Raw genomic sequence first — 16799 nt, 5'->3', positions numbered from 1 at the left:
TCTAAAAATTATTTGAAATTATTTTATTATTTAAAAAAAAACATTTTTATTTGATCAGGCGGACAAATGATTGTGGTTAGCTAGCATGCTAACGGCTAATCCACTCTTGAAAAGGTTCTTTTAAGATAACAGTTTGTTGAATTTGTTTTCTTCTTTTCTTTTTCTTAGTTTATTTAAAAATATAATTGAAATTATTTATATAAATAAAACAACTTTTTATTTGGTGTATTAAATCTCATAATTTAGCAACATCAAATCTAGTGGATTTCATACATGTATGTATACGTGTATACATGTATATATGTATACGTGTATATGTGTATACGTGTATACGTGTATACGTGTATACGTGTATACGTGTATACGTGTATATGTGTATATATATGTATGTGTATGTACAAAAATGTTAACTCATTGGACGACTAAAGAACAAAAACTAAAGCTTTATTGCGCCTATCCTTGTATATTGCCATATATTTATCCCTTATATTAAAAAATAAGAACTTAAAAGTTTGTTTTTGATATTTACCATAATCGGCAACCCCCCCCTCCAATACTTTTAAAATGACGGTTACACCCAAATGTAACCACAAGCACTTTTTTTTACACGCCATTAGAGCCGCCAGTGGTGGCAGGTGCTCAAACGCCACAAAATGGCGGCTAACGCGAACTTTTAACGATGCGGCGCTGACGTGTTTGCGGGCGGCGCTCCATCAATGAAGTCAATTGATATTTAATTGGGCCGGGGCCCCCGCCGACTGGACGTTTGGGCACAAAAAAGGCCCGCCGCGTGATATATGGCGCCCTTGAGCGCTCGCCGCTATTTTACGGCCTTCAACGTCGAATGGCTGGCCAGACAGGAAGGGGGCGGGGCTTGTACCGACACGAAACGCTAGAAATGCTTCATAAGGCGGACAATTAGCGTTTCGGCATCGTTGATGTTGTCACTATTGATTTGTTTCATTCTTAATGTTTATTTATAATGACTATTTTTATTGACTCTGTGACGTGTACATGTATACATGTATACATATATACATGTATACATGTATTCATGTATACATATATACATATACTTTTATACTTATATACTTGTATACATGTATACATGTATACATATATACTTTTATACTTTTATACTTATATACTTGTATACATGTATACATGTAAACATATATACATTTATTCGTATATACACATATATACACACATATACACATATATACACACATACACACATATACACATATATACACATATACACATATATACACATATATACACATATATACACATATATACACGTATATACACGTATATACACGTATATACACATATATACACATATATACACATATACACACACATATTTACACACATTTACACACATATATACACATATATACATATATATACACATATATACACATATATACACATATATACACATATATACATATATACACATATATACACATATATACATATATACATACATTGATTTGTTTATTTTTGAAGTTTCAAGTTCTAACGCGATCAATTAAAATCAACTACCTGGAAAAAAATCATGTTTTTACAATATAAATTTCAAGTTTCCAATACAGATGCCTTTTTTCACTAACTAATTGTGATAAAATTCAATTTCTCATGTTACACTGTGATGAATATTAATGTAAAATGTTCACCAGGCGATACATTTCACCACAATTTGGCTTTAGGGCGCGATAAATGTTCCACTTAACGCCATGAAAAGCCTCGAATCCCTTCAAAACATTGAAAAGTTCTCACATGGAGGATTTTTTTTTGACCGATTACACGATTGGATGTTTTTCTTTGCACCCCACGTGTGTCAGTGAAGTTTGACGAGCGGCTATAAAAGAGGAAGGCAATCAGTCAAGGTACGGCACCCTCGACCGCGAGCTCATTTGTGCTTGTCCGCCGCCAGAGCGCCGAAAGACAAACGTCCAGGTCACGTCAATATTATGCAGTTCAAATCCGGCACGAAGCGGCCAGGATGGCCCGTTGCGCCTCTCCTTTTCCCGTGGCGAGGGGTCGTCTCAAAAAAAATATTCAAAAAATATAAGTATATATATAAATATTTTCCCAAAAAAGCTGGCGTCTGGGTGGGAAAACCTGCCGTGGCTTTTGTTTGGGGCGCTGGAAATGGTGACATCATGCCAGCAGGCACAACTGGGAATGGAAAGTAGGCGGGGTTAGCGTGGTCACTGATTGGCTGTTACTTGAGCTATGCTAATGCTAACTTTTGAATAATGCCTACTTTAGCAATGGAGTAATAATACATACTTGCGATTGAGTGGTTAAAGTTTTTTAGCTTCTGTTAGCATCTGTTAGCATTCGTTACCGTCTGTTAGCATATGTAAGCGTCCGTGAGCAGGCCGTTAGCGTGTTGACCTCACAGTTCCAAGGTCGAGGGTTCGATCCCAGGTTGGTTCTCATTGTGTGGAGTTGGTTTGTTCACTCCGAGCTTGCGTGGGTTTTCTACGGGTACTCCGGTTTTCTCCCACATTCCAAAAACATGCATGCTAGGCTAGCTGTAGCTAGCTAAAAGTCTAAATCAAGGGTGTCAAACTCTTGGTTGGCGGGCTGCATTAATGTCAACTTGATTTCATGTGGGCCGGACCATTTTAGATATAATATTTAGATTTTTTTTATATAAATGGATTAAAAGAAGTGGATTAAAAGCCCTGAATATTCAGTTTTTGATAGATCTAAAACAATGTCTATTTTAGCTTTTTTAAAATATATTTTTAGACTTTACAAAAATGATTTTTTGAACTAAAAACACAGAAAAATGGATTAAAAAATGACAATTATTGATTTAAAAGGGGGAAATCAGGAATTTTAATATACATCTATACTCTTCATTTTAATTTCATCCTAAAACAGAAAGTCAGCACTCATGATTTACTTTTTTGGGCCGCACAAAATGATATGGCGGGCCACATTTGGCCCCCGGGCCTCTACTTTGACACCTGTGGTCTAAATTGTCCCTAGTTATGAATTGTTGTCCTTTATCTCCTTGCCTTGCGATTGGCTGGCCACCGCCTGCTGCTCGTTAGTTAGCCGGGATAAGCGCCGGCACCCCCGCGAACCTCGTGTGGATAAATGAATGGGACGAATGAAAGCGAATGGAATTTAAAGTTGTGTAGTTTCCACCTAACGAGATGCTTGATCAAATATGAAGGTTTTAAACCCGCGTTTAAATATTAAGTGGGTGTCCGTTCCCTCCGGGAAAGTTTTTTTCTCAGATCGACTCCCAAAATCGTTCCAAACTCATAACACGGGACATTCATAGCGTTCCGCCATAAAAACTGCAAAAAAAACGTCTTATTTTTACAGGAAAGTGTTCCATGGCGCCGTATCATTTAGAAGCTTAAAAAGACTCGCTTTTATTAAAACCCAAAACGGCTCTTGGCATCGAATCCAAATCTTTTAGCGTCGCCGCCACTTTGTCGGTCCGTCCATTTTTTTTTTTTTTACGGCGTCGTCTAGCGTCCGCCCTGGTCGGGACGCGACGTCCTTGAGTCGTCGAAGCTGGCGAAGGCCGTCCAAGTTGGCCGTCGGCGAAGCGTGACGCGGCGGAAAATGCGAGGCCGCTCGCGACGAAGTTTGGAAGGAGCGTCGGAAAAGACGTGGCGTGCCAAAGACCGGCTTTTTCATTTCATTGGGGAAACTGACTTTTGGGAAACCTAGTGTGCTGTTATTCCTTGGGTTGATATTTGTCTTTTAATGTAATAATTGATTGGATTGGATAACTTTATTCATCCCGTATTTGGGAAATTTGGTTGTCACAGTAGCAAGAGGGTGAGAATACAGACACAGAAAAAGACATTTTAGATGTAAATAGATAGTTAATAAGTAAGTTAATTAAAAATATAAATAAATACATAAATAAATACACGAATAAATGTGTATATAAATAAGCGTGTTTCTGAAATATATATGTATATAGATATACATTTACATACATATACAAAAGCACAAATATACATATATATAAGCACATATATACATATATGTAAGCACCTATATACATGTACATATATATAAGCACATGTCTACATTTACATATATATAAGCACATATATACATATATGTAAGCACATATACATATATGTAAGCACATATATACATATATGTAAGCACATATATACATATCTAAGCACATATATACATGTACATATATAAGCACATGTCTACATATACATGTATATAAGCACATATATACATATACATATATAAGTACATGTCTACATATACATATATATAAGTACATATTTACATATACATATATAAGCACATATACGTATACATATACATATATAAGCACATATATACATATATACACATATATTATATATACATATATCTAAGCACATATATACATATATACACATATATTATATATACATATATCTAAGCACATACAGACATATACTATATATGTCTATATGACTTTCTTGGGCCACACAAAATGATGCAGCGGGCCACATTTGGCCCCCGGACCGCCACTTTGACATCAGTGTTTTAAATTATACTATTGAACATTGTTAAACAGCCATTTTGTTGCTAGGTAGTTCTATTTTTTTATATTTTACTTTGAAAACAGACATTTTATTGACATTAATTCATCCAAATCTAATGTACATAACTGTTTTAGGTCTATTTTTAAATATTTTATTTTGAAACTTACCTTTTATTGACATTATTTCACCCAAATCTCAAGTACATAATTGTTATAATTCTATTTTTTTCATATTTTACTTTGAAACTTAACTTTTATTGACATTATTTCACCAAAATCTCAAGTACATAAATGTTATAGCTCCATTTTTTTATATTTTACTTTGAAACTTACCTTTTATTGACATTAATTCACCCAAATCTCAAGTAAATAAATGTTATAGTTCATTTTTTTAATATTTCACTTTGAAACTTAACTTTTATTGACATTAATTCACTAAAATCTCAAGTACATAAATGTTATAGCTCAATTTTTTTATATTTTACTTTGAAACTTACCTTTTATTGACATTATTTCACCAAAATCTCAAGTACATAAAATGTTATAGTTCAAATTTTTTATATTTTACTTTGAAACTTACCTTTTATTGTCATTAATTCACCCAAATCTCAAGTACATAAATGTTATAGCTCAATTTTTTTATATTTTACTTTGAAACTTACCTTTTATTGACATTATTTCACCAAAATCTCAAGTACATAAAATGTTATAGTTCAAATTTTTTATATTTTACTTTGAAACTTACCTTTTATTGACATTAATTCACCCAAATCTCAAGTACTTTACTGTTTTAGGTCTATTTTTTTAATATTTAGCTTTGAAATACTCATTTTATTGCCATTAATTCATCCCTATCTCAAATCCATTACTCTTGTAGGTCCATTTTTTATTTTTTTTAAACATTTTTTTTACTGCCATATTTTTTTTCTCAGCCTCGTAATTTCCAGCAAAGTCCGCAGCGGGAGCGTCCAAGCGGGAGTGTCATAACTCTTGTAAATATCAGTGGGCGGATGGAAGGAGTCAAGGGGGCCATTAACCCCTTGGCCCCCCCACCCCAGAGACTCATTTGTCTTTGCTGAGGAATCCCCTTGAACCCGTTCAAAAAAAAAAAGGGCCAACCACGTTTATTCTCTTCATTCTGTGAAAATAGGAACACACCCTTTATTTCCACCAATGAAAATCAAGCAGAAAATTAGCTTCATTTCTTAATGAGATTTTTCTAGAAATGATCATGTGATCATTTTGGGAATAATTAAAGTTAAAATAGGTCGTAAAATAATTTAACAAGGCTGATTATGTTGAGTATTGATTAATTGATGTTTTTTATAAATATTTGTTTAATTTTAGGAAAGGTTTTTGTGATGGAAAAAATTCATTGTATTTTTTTTATTTAATTTTATAATTGAATTTACGCATTTTTAATTGAAATAACATTTTTTTTAAAGAAAAGGAACTTGGAACGGTAATTAGATTTTAAGGACAGCTTTTGATTATATTCATAATTAATTAATGGTTAGACTTTTGCTTTATAGAGAGATTATTTGGAACATTTATATATTATTTCATTATTTTTTAAAGGCAAATGATGAACAAAATTTGAAAAAAAACCTAATCATTACAAAATAAATTATTTTAAAAATTCTTTAAAAATATGTATATAACTTTAAAACTGTATTATGATTAATTTTCAATAATATAATATTACATTTCACCCAAAAAAATTAAAAATATTACACTTTTGCTTTACAGATGTTATTTTTTCGTGATTATTTGAAAGATTAATTCGAATATTGATATTATATTTCCTCTTTTTTAAAGGCAAATGAACTAAATTTGAAAATAAAATAAACAAATCGCTACAAAATAAGTTATTTTAAAAATTCTTAAACTACAATACTACACTTCATTTTTAAAAAAGCCTATATGGAAATAAAAAACATGGACGTGGTCATTTAGTTGAATTATCTTTTGAAGTCGACGTGTAAAAGCAAATGTTTGAAATGCAAATTTTTCTCCGGGGAAGAATCGTAAAAGCGCTGACTAGTGCCTCGTTTTACAAGTTGTAAAAAAAAAAGACTCGCTATGATAATTCAACTCAAGGGAAGGACCCTAAAACATAAGTTTGTACCCCTGAACTGATCTTTTCCCCCTCTGCTACTTTTATCTGGTCCTCTCTGGAGAAGTGTCTGACTTTTAACCCAACCAGTACCAAAAAAAATCGCCATTATTGGTAAAGTACAAAGTAAAGTACAAAATAAAGTACAAAGTCAAGTACAAAGTCAAGTACAAAGTACAAAGTACAAAGTACAAAGTACAAAGTACAAAGTACAAAGTACAAAGTACAAAGTACAAAGTACAAAGTACAAAGTACAAAGTACAAAGTACAAAGTACAAAGTACAAAGTACAAAGTACAAAGTACAAAGTACAAAGTACAAAGTACAAAGTACAAAGTACAAAGTACAAAGTACAAAGTACAAAGTACAAAGTACAAAGTACAAAGTACAAAGTACAAAGTACAAAGTACAAAGTACAAAGTACAAAGTAAAGTACAAAGTACAAAGTAAAGTACAAAGTACAAAGTAAAGTAAAAAGTACAAAGTAAAGTAAAAAGTACAAAGTAAAGTAAAAAGTATAAATTATAAAGTACAAAGTCCAAAGTTCTAACCCGGCGGGCCGGATTAAAAAGCCTAAAGGGCCGTATGTGGCCTGCGGGCCGTAGTTTACCCATGTCTGGACTATGATCATATACTGTATTCGCAGTAAACAACTTTGGGATAATGCGTAAGTGAAATGAGAATGTCTTCCGAAGACAAAGCGTCTGAACGTGGACGTTCCACCGCGTTGATGTACGAGCCGCCACGGGGTTTTACGGCGCGCCGTAAAATGATTCCCGGCGTCTTGGCAGGAGGCGACGGCGTCCTCGCGTCGCGCTTTCCAGAAAAATCTGTCCGCGTGCTTTGATCCAGGTGAAAAATGGACGGTACAGTAGACAGTAAAAAAAAGATAGGTAGTAAAATTGAAAATTTAACGTTAGTCTATTTCATGTGGTGGCACGGTGGAGTAGTGGATTGCGGTCTGACTCGCACTTGTGAGATCTAAGGTTCGATGCCAGATTTTCATGTGCTCCCCTCGATTCAGTAATCATTATTTTTTTAGGTACAAATACGGCTTAAATTCCGACACAATAAGGTCATTTTATTTCTCAACACTGAGAATATCAATTGTAAAAACAATTACACTGCTGCACTATTGCCAGCAGATGGCAGCAAGGCAACTTTCCGAACAAGATCAACTCTTAGGAAGTTTTTAGGAAGTATTTCGGTCATTTTGTTGTATTTCTTCTCATTAAAAACTCAAATCTCTCTTTTATTTTGCAAAATGGAAACATGCATTGCTCCAATACTTTCAAATACTTCAAATTACTTCAATTTGTGATTCCCGGCCTTCAAAAATGCATAAAATAGGAGATTTTCAGTGTCCACTAAGTGGTCCAATAGTCTTAAGAAAATTCCTGTCTTCTGTTTAGTTGCACTTTCATCGTGCAGCAACTGCTGTTTCACATGTGTTCAGTCTGCCGTGTGCGTGTGTCGTTTTGTGTCTTTTGTGTGTGCGTGTTTGAAGGAAATATTTCTCATGGCTGCGCTCCAGAGTCTCTGGTGGGACGTTAAGCTGCCCAACGTATCCTTCCTGAGTTTTGAGCTCTCTTAAGAGTAGACAGGAAGCGATGCTAGTACTGTACGACTTTGTATACGTGTGTGTGTGTTGTCATTTTAACAAAAAAGTATATATATATATATATATATATATATATATATATATATATATATATATATATATATATATATATATATATATATATATAAATATATATATATATATATAAATATATATAAATATATATAAATATATATATATATATATATATATATATATATATATATATATATATATATATATATATATATATATATATATATATATATATATATATATATATATATATATATATATATATATATATATATATATATATATATATATATATATATATATATATATATATATATATATATATATATATATATATATATATATATATATATATATATATATATATATATATATATATATATATATATATATATATATATATATATATATAAACTTTTTAATATATATATACTTTTTTGTTAAAATGACAACACACATACAAAGTCGTACAGTACTATATATATACATATACATGTATGTGTACATGTATATGTATATGAATGTGTATGTGTATATGTGTGTGTGTATGTGTGTGTGTATATGTGTATATGTGTGTGTATATGTGTGTAGGTGTGTATATGTGTGTATATGTGTGTTTATATATGTGTGTATATGTGTGTATATGTGTGTATATGAGTGTATGTATATGTGTGTATATGTGTGTATATGAGTGTATGTATATGTGTGTATATGTGTGTATAAACGTGTATATTTACAAACAACCATTCACACTATCAATCTAGCCCTCAATTAGCTTAGCATGGATGCTAATACATTTAATTATATTTATTTTTTCTTTAAATATACTGTGTTTATATTTATATTTTATCTTACATTGTTTTCCACTTCCATTTTCTGTGTTTAGTTGGTTTGAATATGTCTTATAAAGTTGACTTTTTCTTATAATACATTTCAAGTGTGAGTGATGGATGAAGCTAGATTTTTGATATATTATGAGAGATGGGTGTGGTTGACTGTATTTTCCCAAGAGTATAAATCTAGTCATTGTCAGTTACAGTGTGCAGTCTTAATGTGGTTCTGGTTCTACATGCTTTCAGCATGTGTTCCGCTTGTTTTGGGCTTTCACTTGTGTAATGATGTGTTCGCATGTGTCGGCCATGTGTCCTGTCTCAAAGGTCACGTGATTAATTGACATTGACGGCGATAAACGATATTTCGATCGCTGCCAATCCTTCTCTGTTCAAATGGATTGGACGTCCATTTCCTGATATAAACTGTATTACTACTGCTGAATGTTTTGTTGTTGTTTGTTTCCCCCTGTTGGCCGTATAATGTAATGCAACTCCAGTCACCCTTATACATATTTTTGTATGGGTTTGTGTTTTGTAGGTGTTGGTGTACCTCAGTATACTGTACTGGGCAATGCAGAGTATCACGAGTGTACTCGTCAAGATCAAGTTCGACTGAGAGAGCAGATTGATGCTACTGTCGCGCCCCCTGCTGACCAACACTGAATTAACAACAACAAAAGCCTTTCATTCATTTCACACTGAATTTATTGTATTTTCATGTTTTCCTGCATTTATTTTCATCTGGAATTATTAATTTTCAGTTTATTATGACATTACTAACAACTTTTTCATTTATTTTTATGGTAAATAGATCATATTTGAATTCTAATTCACCAAAATAAATTGACAAATACTATTTTTTTCTTTATTTTCTTTTTCAAACCTATTTTGATATCAAATTATCTTTAGAGGTTATTTTGGAGCATCACTGGGTAAACTTTTATTGTAATATATATTTTTTGTATTTACATACTCGCTCTCTTCCCACAAATGGTTAATCAAAATTTCCGGTCCGGTGTGTACCTGACCCCTGCACAATGTTCACTTCCGGGTCAGCAAGAAACCACCGCAACACGTGCAACAAAACTCCAATCCCTCAGTAAACATTCCCGTAGTTATACTAACGCCATGAACGAAAAGAAAAGGCCGAAAATGACCTTAGGTAAGGACACATTTTCATTTTGTTCCCAGTAATCCTTGCTACCGCCGAGTTGTTTAGGTGCTAGCGAAAAAGAGTGCGTGATTTAAGTCATATTTAGCATGGCGTTTCCTCAAATAGTAGATTGCGTAAATTGTATAGAGCTAAAGTCGCAATAACTTTTGTCAAGTAGTGCCCTGGACACGTAAATCGACAAGTTGTTGCGACTTTGGACACGGTGTCAAATATATTTTTATTTTTATTAGCGACGGTACCTCGATACTTGGTACTACTTTATTGCGCATGCGTAACACTCATTTCTTCTCGAGCCGTGAAGGCACTATAGGTTCCCTAATAGAAATACATTACTGAATGTTTTTATTGTCATTATGCATCTTATTATTCACCGGCACGCCACGAAAGGCACACCTGAATCCGTATGTCTATATTTTTCGTCACTACTGGATTCTTTCAATCAGGTAGTGAGAGTACAGTTCACGCTTTTGTGTAGACGTGGTTTGTTCGCTCAGCTAGCAATGGCGCATCATGATGACATCATATTACTCACGACATGAGGAGAATGGCTAGCGGTGATCATAGTAAAATAAGCAGATAGAATGAAGGGCTGGAAGGTAGAATGTTTTGTTTTAATATAAACATTTTACTGAGGCCAAAGTAACAAATAAGATGTGGCCAAGGAAGTTTATTATTGTGTTTTGTATATTTCGTTATATTACAGTAAAACATACCAGTCTTAGTTGGTTAGCATGTGGGCTAGCTTGCATAGATAACAACGGTATTACACTTGTTATTCTGGTTGGATTCTGTTTTTTTTTTTTTGCTTTTTGTGTGAAAATGTTCTGACCAGACTCTTATTTCGTGACAGGATGCTTGAAAACTGTCGTGCAAAGATAATTAGCGGCGACAGCGGGGCCTCGCAGCGACATTGGAGCTCCTGGTCCTGAGGGAGGGAATCAGGCGTGAAGGAAAACCTCACCCGAGGTGATCCCCGCAGACTTACGTAATCGGGCCCATTCAGGAAGACCCGTTGCTATATTTAGCCTTTGCAGAAGCAATGATGGAGTTTGAAAAGAGGTCCTTTTTGCTCTTATGTTCTCCCAACATGCTTTCAGAAACTAGACTTCTCGCAAATCGACCACACAGACTTAATTTGAATATACAGGTCGCCATGGCGACGGCTAGCTTTTCACCAAATGAGATGAGGGTGCTGGTAATGCTCTGTTGCCATTTAACTGTGTGGCTTAATGGACCTTGCAAATAGGCTGCTTTTAATGTCAAGCACCATTTGCAGTGCACCTCTGTGACAATGACTCAGCGTCTTTTCTGACATCACCATTTCAGTAGATAGTGGATACAAAAAGTGTACACACCCTTAAGGAAAAGACCAGATTTTGCCAACAAATCATATTTCATACTCAAGTTTTAAACAAATTTCCCTTCAAAGTAACACATTAGTACTCCCTATAAAAACATTAACATGGAGGTGAAAATTGCTAATCAGTGGGCGTCTTATACAAGAAAAATTTAAAATTGTAACAATTTTAAGGGCACGGTTCATATCAGGGATGGGCAAACTACGGCCCGCGGGCCATATACGGGCCCGTTAGGCTTTTTAATCCGGCCCGCCAACGTTGTCCCAATTTATACACTTTTTTTTACCCCAAGATAGCGCCGTCATGCGGAAGCCACTGGCAGTAGCTCTGTCCACTCTTATTTGTTTTTCGTGTTTTAATATTTCTTTATATATTCCTGTTTACTTTACTTAGTACTTTGTACTTTTTACTTGAATGATAAGTGATGAGTATGTTTATACTTTAGTCCATTTTTTCTCTTTATATTTCATATGTACTGTTAACGGATGCACTTTTTTATATATATCCTATCTTGTCGTGACCTGGCCCATCTGTCAAATTTCTAAACCCAATATGGCCCCCGGGACCAAAAGTTTGCCCACCCCTTGTCTTATACTATGCGAGAAAATACACTAATATATACCACAAATAACAAAAAAAATACTCTGCCTTATATCCACTCACTGGATTTCCCACTGGCTCACTAAAATTGCAATAATAAAAAACCAAAACAAACACTTGTCAGGGCGCACTGGATCACTGCCATCTCATTAAAAAAACAACAACAACAACAACACTCCTCAGTGGTCGAAACCTCCACTGGTTCGCCACCACCATTTCTCCACACTCCTCATCCAATTCCAATCCAAAGACTCTCGCCTCAGCAGCCATCAAGATCCCCCCTCTGACAGACCCCCCCCCCCCCCCCCTCTCCCTACGCTCTCAATGACAAACGCTCGCACTCCTCGTCCTCGCCACCCCCCCCCCCCCCCGACCGGACCTTCCATCGGAGCGTACGGAGGATCCTCCAGGAATGCCGTCCGCTCCCTGAACTCTGCGGCAGGTGAGAAACGGCGCCACACGCTGACATATGCATGCGCGTCGCATTTTTTTTGTATGTTTTTTGCATGCATGCATTCACGGAGGCGTTCTCCGTCTACCGACGCGGCACGTGAGGCGGCTGCTAATCCAACGCGCCTTGGAATGACGATATAAACCAGTTTACCGTGTCGGGAAGACTCGGTAAGATCTCCATAGTTGACGTTTTGAGGGATTGGCACATTTGGCGTGCTGTTGTAGCGACACACACATACACATACAGGCGATAGTGTAACATAATGATGCGTAGCCTCCATAGATGAGTTGCATGTCTCTAATGGATAGTGCATCATTTAGCTTCAAAACAGCTGCAGCAAAAGCCATGAATGCGGGCAGTGGGAACGTTGGTCTCATTAAGAGTCGGTGGGGCTGCTCACGCCGTCATCATAGCAACGGCTCGCTAGGATGAAGCCCGTTAGATGCAGCCCGGAATGCGCCAAAAGAGGAAGAAAAAGGTCCCTGACAGGCACTTGTTGCACTTCCAAGACCTCACGCTTAATATTTTAGTTAATTATTTTCTGACCAAAGAATGACTAGCATGTGCAGACCTTCCTGTGTGGAGTTAGCATTTTCTCCTTGGGCTTGCGTGGGTTTTCTTCGGATAGTCCGATTTCCCTCCCGCATACCCCAAAACAGGCATGCTAGGCTAGCTAGTTGAACACTATAAATTACCCTAAGGCATGAGTATGAGCATGAATGGTTGTCTTCTTGTGCTCTGCTGCTATTGGCTGGAAATCAATTCGGGGTGTATTCCGCTTGTTGCCCATAGTTAACATGGATATGCTCCAGCACCCCTGGCATCCTTGCGAGGTTAGCTGGTACAGATAATGAATGAATATTTAGATTTTCTTTTCATTCTTTCATTTTCTGAACTGCTTTATCCTCATTAGGGTCGCAGGGGGTGCTGGAGCCTATCTCAGCTGACACCCTGAATTGGTAGCCAGCCAATCACAACCATTTATACTCTCATTCATACCTAGGGGCGATTTAAAGTGTCCAATTAACCTACCATGCATGTTATGGGGGGGAAACTGGAGTACCCCGAGAAAACCCACACAGGCCTGGGAAGAACATGCAAACTCCACATAGGTCGACCAACCTGGGATTTGAACCCGGTTCCCCAACTGTGAGGCTGACACATTAACAATATTAAATATGGCATATTAGCATAAATATGGCAATATATTCCTGTTAAAACCAAATAGGTGGACATGTCCATCATGGCGATATGTCCCCCAAATGTCTTCACGTTGACATATTCCAATTAGTAAATGGCTCCAAATGATTACATGTCTCGAATGGCAGATTCTTGACAAATGACTGATGCAAAATGGCTAAGTTTTTTTTTCGTTGTTTCCGCACTCTAATGTGGGCGGAGCTTGGCGCCAAGGTCTGATTTGAGTGTGACACCTTCCTGTTTTTCTTGGCAGACAGTGCGCATTGAGACCACCGCCCGGTTTGGCTTCCACGTGGCAAAAAAAAATGCTCTTCGCCCAGGCCTGAAAAAACCATGACGAGTGGTCAAGATGCTTGGGTCACGTTGACCCCTGCAGAATTCGCCCTCTTGCAAGAATACACTCAATGTGAGTATTATCATTTATCTGCCCCCAATGGGTACCGTATTTTCACGACTATAAGGCGCACTTAAAAGTCTTAAATTTTCTCCAAAATAGACAGTGCGCCTTATAATCCAGTGTGCCTTATATGTTATACTGTTCCCCCACTGCAAGATTTTATACAAAAAAAATCCAAAACATCAACAATGGCTGGCTCTAGAGGTGACTGTGTAGTAGTGAGTGCTTCATACCTGGAAGTCAATAGCAATTACCGTATTTTCACCACTATAAGGCGCACTTAAAAGTCTTCAATTTTCTCCAAAATAGACAGTGCGCCTTATAATAGAGCCAGCTATTGTTGATGTTTTGGATTTTTTTGTATAAAATCTTGCTGTGTGGGAGGCGCATTATGATGGAAGATTTTGTAAACTAAGATGGCACCTGCATGTTTAACAGTATTGTTTCAGTTCAGGCGTTTGTGTTTTTTTTTATTTCCGTCAGTGGTGTTTTTTTTGTATTTAGGTTTTCTTTTTTTTCCATATATAAGGCGCACTGGATTATAAGGCGCACTGTCTATTTTGGAGAAAATTTAAGACTTTTAAGTGCGCCTTATAGTCGTGAAAATACGGTATATATCTATCTATCTGGGTTGCCAGTTTTGAGTTATTATTGTATCTGCCTTATAGCCTTTTTCCAGAACTAAGTTTCTTCTGAATGACTATAAACCTCCGCAAGGCCAGCACAATTCAATTGAACGACGCCGTTGTTTCCAATCTCCCGCACTAATGATGCGTGCCACCGCGCTCTTGATTTTGGCGCCTAGTAGGGGATGCCAAACCGTTTTAAAATAGGAGGGCCGTCGCCGGTGATTCATCACGCCGCTTGCCATGCCCGCGGTTTACGTTCCCCTCCGAAATGTTGACGCGTAGCAAGACGTAGTGTGGAAAGTATGAGGGGGAGCTCGGCGGGACGTCTGGTGCTACACACGCGTCCTTCCAAACAAACTTTTAAAGTCTGCGAGGCGGGCAAAGTGTTCCAAACAATGAGCGTGACGGCGATATAAATTGCCATCGTCAAAGTAAAAGTGCCCAAATCTATTTTTGGGAGCATACGTTACAATTAAATTTCTGTTAGTTCTGTCAGGATATACTACAAGTGGCGTCAGATGCTAACATTTCAAAAACAGAACCCCAATTATATCTCTGAGAGACACCACTATTATTTTGTTTTAAAAAAATGGAAGACTACTGTTAAAAACATTGTTATAGTCTAGTGGTAAGCTGTTAACCGCTAGTGCGCTAACACAATTGTCATTGTCTGTGTTAGCACGCTATTACAAACAATGCTAATACAAACAACGCCAATTCAAACAACGCCAATACAAACAACGCCAATACAAACAACGCCAATACAAACAAGGCTAACACAAACAAGGCTAACACAAACAAGGCTAACACAAACAAGGCTAACACAACAAGGCTAACACAAACAAGGCTAACACAAACAAGGCTAACACAAACAAGGCTAACACAAACAAGGCTAACACAAACAAGGCTAACACAAACAAGGCTAACACAAACAAGGCTAACACAAACAAGGCTAACACAAACAAGGTTATCACAAACAAGGCTATCACAAACAACGGTAATACAAACAAGGCTAACAAAAAAACGTTAACACAAACAATGCTTACACACAAAATGCTAATGCAGGCAATGCTAACACAAACAGCGCTAACACCAACAACGTTAATACAACTAATAACGCTTAAACTCAACCAATTCTTCTTTAACAAAAAAATGAACTAGTAGATGTTGAGGCAAACATAATCCACAAATAAAGTGCCATAATACAAGTGGAAGTGTTACAAATGAAAGAAATAAAAAAGCATCGACTCATCAACCAAATAATACAATATTACTTGAGGCGGAGCTACTGCTCTCTCTGGGACATTAAAATGTCAAATCATCCATGTTTTTGCTTCAATAAATACCCTCAAAAGGCGGATTTTGCTGAAACACAAACAGCGAGGCCACATTTGTATCATTGTTTTCCTGCAGTGGCTTCTAGAAAATTCTCTGATTGTCGAGGGTACACACAATAACGCCGCTCGACAAATACTTTATGCGGCCTAAGTGCTGCTTCACTGCAACACAATCGTTTTAATACGATCCGCAGAACGGGACACGAGCACGTACACATGCCTCTATTATGGGTCGTGTTGCCATGGCGTTCAGGAATGATGACAAGTGCTTTAGTTTATTGCGTTCAATGTCTCACGTTGGACGCGTACGCTGAACCGTTGTGTATGTGTGTGTTTTTTGTCAGACTCCAGCAAGAAGCTAAAAGATGTGCTGCAGGAGTTTCATGGCGATGGCGTGCTGGCAAAATACAATCCAGAGGAGGTTTGTGCAATTTATGATACACTATATTAATGCATTTATACTTGTATTGACTGTAGTAGGTGTCCAATCTATTTGGATAGGGCGGATGTGTATGTGTGT

At 36.5% G+C, this 16799-nt stretch overlaps 2 protein-coding genes across 3 annotated transcripts in view; both read left to right on the top strand.

Moving 5' to 3' along the window:
* Nucleotides 1–9815, top strand: part of agmo (alkylglycerol monooxygenase) — a 30148-nt gene extending 20333 nt beyond the window's left edge. The window contains exon 13 of the mRNA XM_077721119.1: nucleotides 9669–9815. Coding sequence (XP_077577245.1) covers nucleotides 9669–9746 — 78 coding nt within the window. The 3' untranslated portion in view covers nucleotides 9747–9815. The remainder of the gene's footprint in view (nucleotides 1–9668) is intronic.
* Nucleotides 9816–12589: 2774 nt separating this feature from the next.
* The window catches only part of dgkb (diacylglycerol kinase, beta), a 50116-nt gene continuing 45906 nt past the window's right edge, over nucleotides 12590–16799 (top strand). Inside the window, exons 1-3 of one of the 2 annotated variants that reach the window (XM_077721291.1) lie at nucleotides 12590–12704; nucleotides 14170–14322; nucleotides 16624–16700. In XM_077721291.1, coding sequence (XP_077577417.1) covers nucleotides 14250–14322; nucleotides 16624–16700 — 150 coding nt within the window. In that variant the 5' untranslated portion in view covers nucleotides 12590–12704; nucleotides 14170–14249. Of the gene's footprint in view, nucleotides 12884–14169; nucleotides 14323–16623; nucleotides 16701–16799 lie in introns of both variants that reach the window. The other variant, XM_077721292.1, reaches the window with a different exon arrangement.

Source organism: Stigmatopora nigra, chromosome 7 (assembly GCF_051989575.1).
Source record: "Stigmatopora nigra isolate UIUO_SnigA chromosome 7, RoL_Snig_1.1, whole genome shotgun sequence".
Classification (NCBI taxonomy): Eukaryota; Metazoa; Chordata; class Actinopteri; order Syngnathiformes; family Syngnathidae; genus Stigmatopora; species Stigmatopora nigra.
Note: the sequence above shows the minus strand (reverse complement) of the source record. Positions and strands in the feature narration are given on the sequence as shown.